Source organism: Archocentrus centrarchus, chromosome 8 (genome assembly GCF_007364275.1).
Source record: "Archocentrus centrarchus isolate MPI-CPG fArcCen1 chromosome 8, fArcCen1, whole genome shotgun sequence".
Taxonomy (NCBI): Eukaryota; Metazoa; Chordata; class Actinopteri; order Cichliformes; family Cichlidae; genus Archocentrus; species Archocentrus centrarchus.
Window position 1 is genome coordinate 16,657,842 of NC_044353.1, and position 2,982 is coordinate 16,660,823.

The window sequence follows — 2,982 nt, forward strand, 5'->3', positions numbered from 1 at the left end:
AGAATTTTGTACATTAGTTTGAACTTATTTTGGATTTTACAAGGTCAAGACCTATTAAGCTTTTGTTAGTGATCATAATTGACTACACCTGATAGTTTCTCTTTGCCAGCATAAAAAGGAGGTTTTTGACAGCACTCACTGGATTGATGAATATTCAGTGGGGAGGACAAAAGAACTTACTTCACCAACATCTGCAAGTATTTGTTAACTACTAAATTAGTTATTTATGGTCAATAATTTCACTATGAGTCTGCTGGTGACTGTTTAGCAGTGGGACATTTCTATTGGCTGGTTGAAATGTCACTCATTCTGAAGGCACCTCCCACAAGCTATATACTGCACTCTTCTGCTGGGTTGCAGACAGCCAAGGTCCTGCAGCACTCATTTCTTCTCAGCTGTATTTGACCTACTACTACTACTACTACTATCTGCAAGCATGGTAAGTAAAATTTTGACAATATTCAACTTATATTACTTTTACCTGGCTGACATGGACAGTCTTAAGCCAAAATATAAACATAGTTACAAGTTGCAAGTTTAGCCCTTTAACAATCCTGGATTTTTTGGCAAATATTTTTGGGCCTGGATACGGGCCCTAGTATTGTTAAAGGTTTAATCTATCCCAGCCGAATGTAACTGAATCAGTGGAATTGTGCTTTAACTAAAGCAGATTCTTGCTTTTAATTTTTGTTGAGCTTTTGGGAGTTCTGACCTCTTGGATTTATTTTATGACCTTTTATGATCAAAATATTTATTGCAGAGCATTTGTTTTCATTAATCACTTCTTAACTATTATTTCATTTAACTATCATCTACAGTAACAGACAACTTTTATGCCTATCCTTGAAAGTTGTCTGTTGATATAGTGCATTATTGATTGATTTAGTGCATTATTGTCTAGTAATACTACAAATTTTTGTTAGATCTGTATCACCAAACGTCCCTTCCTTTTCTGTATAGTCTGTGTTAATAAAGAACATGACCTTCGAGGCTGGACAAACCCTGACTGTTGTTGGAGTCATCAATCCTGATCCCAAAGAGTAAGTACTGATTAAGGACAAACTGTAGAATGGTGTTGTAAATTAGTGAATCATATTAAAGTTGGAAAAATAAAATAAAATTTCATTTTGGGACTTTTTGGTTTTCAGGTAACAGTAACTGTAGTTTCAACCAATATACCACAAAATTCATTCTGTCATACACAGACAAGGTGGAGCTATCGCAAAAAAATTTCAGGTCACACAAAAGTGATAAACAGATGTGCAGATCAGAGGAAAAAAAGAGTCAATTTGTTTTTGATGAGAAGTGTCTCTTCAAAGCAGTTGAAGCTTCAAAAGTAGAGCTATGAAACACGTTATTTTGTGTTTCATTCTTCTTCTTTTATTTTTACTCACTATGCTTTTTCTTTTTGTTTTTAATTTTTTTTAAATTTTTTTTTTAACTTCTGTTTCCTCTTGTATTTTACTTATTGTGCTTATTTCTTTTTTAAATTCACCATGAGAATTTGATTGAGCTATTCCTTTAAGATAAATTAGATTTTAAACTTCCTGTGCTTATTGTAGTTTTAAACTCACCGTAAGAATTTGATCTGGGGGAGACCTTTCCCTTAAAGAAAAAGGAGTTTTTAAAAGAACTTTTGGTAACACTTCATAATACGGCCCACACACAGAAATTGAGTGGGCCATATAATAATTAGGTGATTACTTATTTTCACAGTTTTTTTTTTTAATTTACTATTTTGGGGCTATTATTGTAGCAGAATTATTTGCAAATGTGTGCTGAAAATTTTGTCTCTGAATCTCAATCCATTTCAGCCCCATATATCCCTACCCTTACTATAAAGGATGTAATGTGTAATAAATGTTTGTGTGTCTGTACACTGCAGGTTTGAATTGAATATCGGCCCCAGCGAGGACAGAATTGCACTTCATTTCAACCCTCGTTTTAATGCCAAAGGAAATATAAATACAATTGTCTGCAACTCTCTTGAGGGAGGGGGATGGTGTGAGGAGCATCGTGAGAAAAGCTTCCCTTTCTGTCAGGGACAGGAGTTCAAGGTATGAGATTGTGTGTGCATATATACTAGCCTTGTATAGGTTATATTAGATTTTTATTTATTTATTTTTTTACAATATTTAATTTGTTTGTCTCTCTCTCTCTCACTCATAATAACTTTTAGATTGTCATCAAATTCACCCCTTCAGAGTTTGTGGTGACTTTACCGTGTGACTCAACAATCCGTTTCCCCAATCGCATCGGTGAAGAGAAATACTCGGTCATGACCTTTAAAGGGGATGCTCGCATAAGAAGCATTGAGATCAAGTAAAGCTCTGTCCTCCCTGGAATTTCTGGATTAAAGATCCTGTTTTCTTTTTCTGTTTGTCTAGCAGCAGGTAATAAGTAGCCATAGGTCTTCAGCTTCCTGAATACATGCCAATCTTGAATCTGATCACAGATTGTCATATCTTACAGGAATATAGTTTGTTGAGAGCAGATCCTAACAGCGATGGACATAAAGATCGACAGATAAGATGACTACTTAAAAACATCATAAGCTTTAGGTCTTTAGCACACTAAGTGAACATCTTTTGTGGAATCCTACCATGAGAAGTTTTAAAGTAGCCCAAGTGATTTGCTTTTTGCAGTTTTTTGCTTTCTAGAATCATATACACTATATGTGTGATCAGGTTTTCTTTAAGGTGTCTTAAATTGCTTCACTATTTGTTTTTCCAAGACATTTCACTTTTTAATTCTTACCTGCAACAACTTCAATTAAAATGTCTTCTTTTATGAAAAAACATGACTCTGGTGACTCCTTATACTTGTTAAACTAACATGGTGAGCAGTCATTTAATCCTTACATACTGGTCAAATTCTATGTCAAGACCTTGTATGTGAGGAGAAAAATTTTAAATTCTGTTCTAGATTTAAGAGGGAGCCAATGAAGAGAAACCAGCATGGAAGAAATATGCTTTTTCTTTC

General features: G+C 34.4%; 1 protein-coding gene across 2 annotated transcripts; it reads left to right on the top strand.

Moving 5' to 3' along the window:
- The first annotated feature begins 324 nt into the window (after nt 1–324).
- On the top strand, nt 325–2,749 carry LOC115784833 (beta-galactoside-binding lectin-like). 2 transcript variants are annotated; one of them, XR_004020294.1, is made up of 5 exons: nt 325–439; nt 961–1,040; nt 1,886–2,057; nt 2,180–2,393; nt 2,473–2,748. XR_004020294.1 is itself a non-coding variant. In XM_030736189.1 (4 exons), the coding sequence occupies exons 1-4, from the start codon at nt 437–439 to the stop codon at nt 2,324–2,326; spliced, it is 402 nt and encodes a 133-aa protein (XP_030592049.1). In that variant the 5' UTR covers nt 325–436; the 3' UTR covers nt 2,327–2,749. The 2 variants fall into 2 exon arrangements, 1 of the variants encoding a protein (XP_030592049.1); XM_030736189.1 differs by having other exon boundaries at nt 2,180–2,749.
- The last annotated feature ends 233 nt before the right edge of the window (nt 2,750–2,982 follow it).

Coding starts and splice junctions, on each gene's coding strand:
- LOC115784833 (XM_030736189.1), top strand. Junction 1,041..1,885: donor ATCAATCCTGATCCCAAAGA/GTAAGTACTGAT, acceptor TGTACACTGCAG/GTTTGAATTGAATATCGGCC. Junction 2,058..2,179: donor GTCAGGGACAGGAGTTCAAG/GTATGAGATTGT, acceptor AATAACTTTTAG/ATTGTCATCAAATTCACCCC.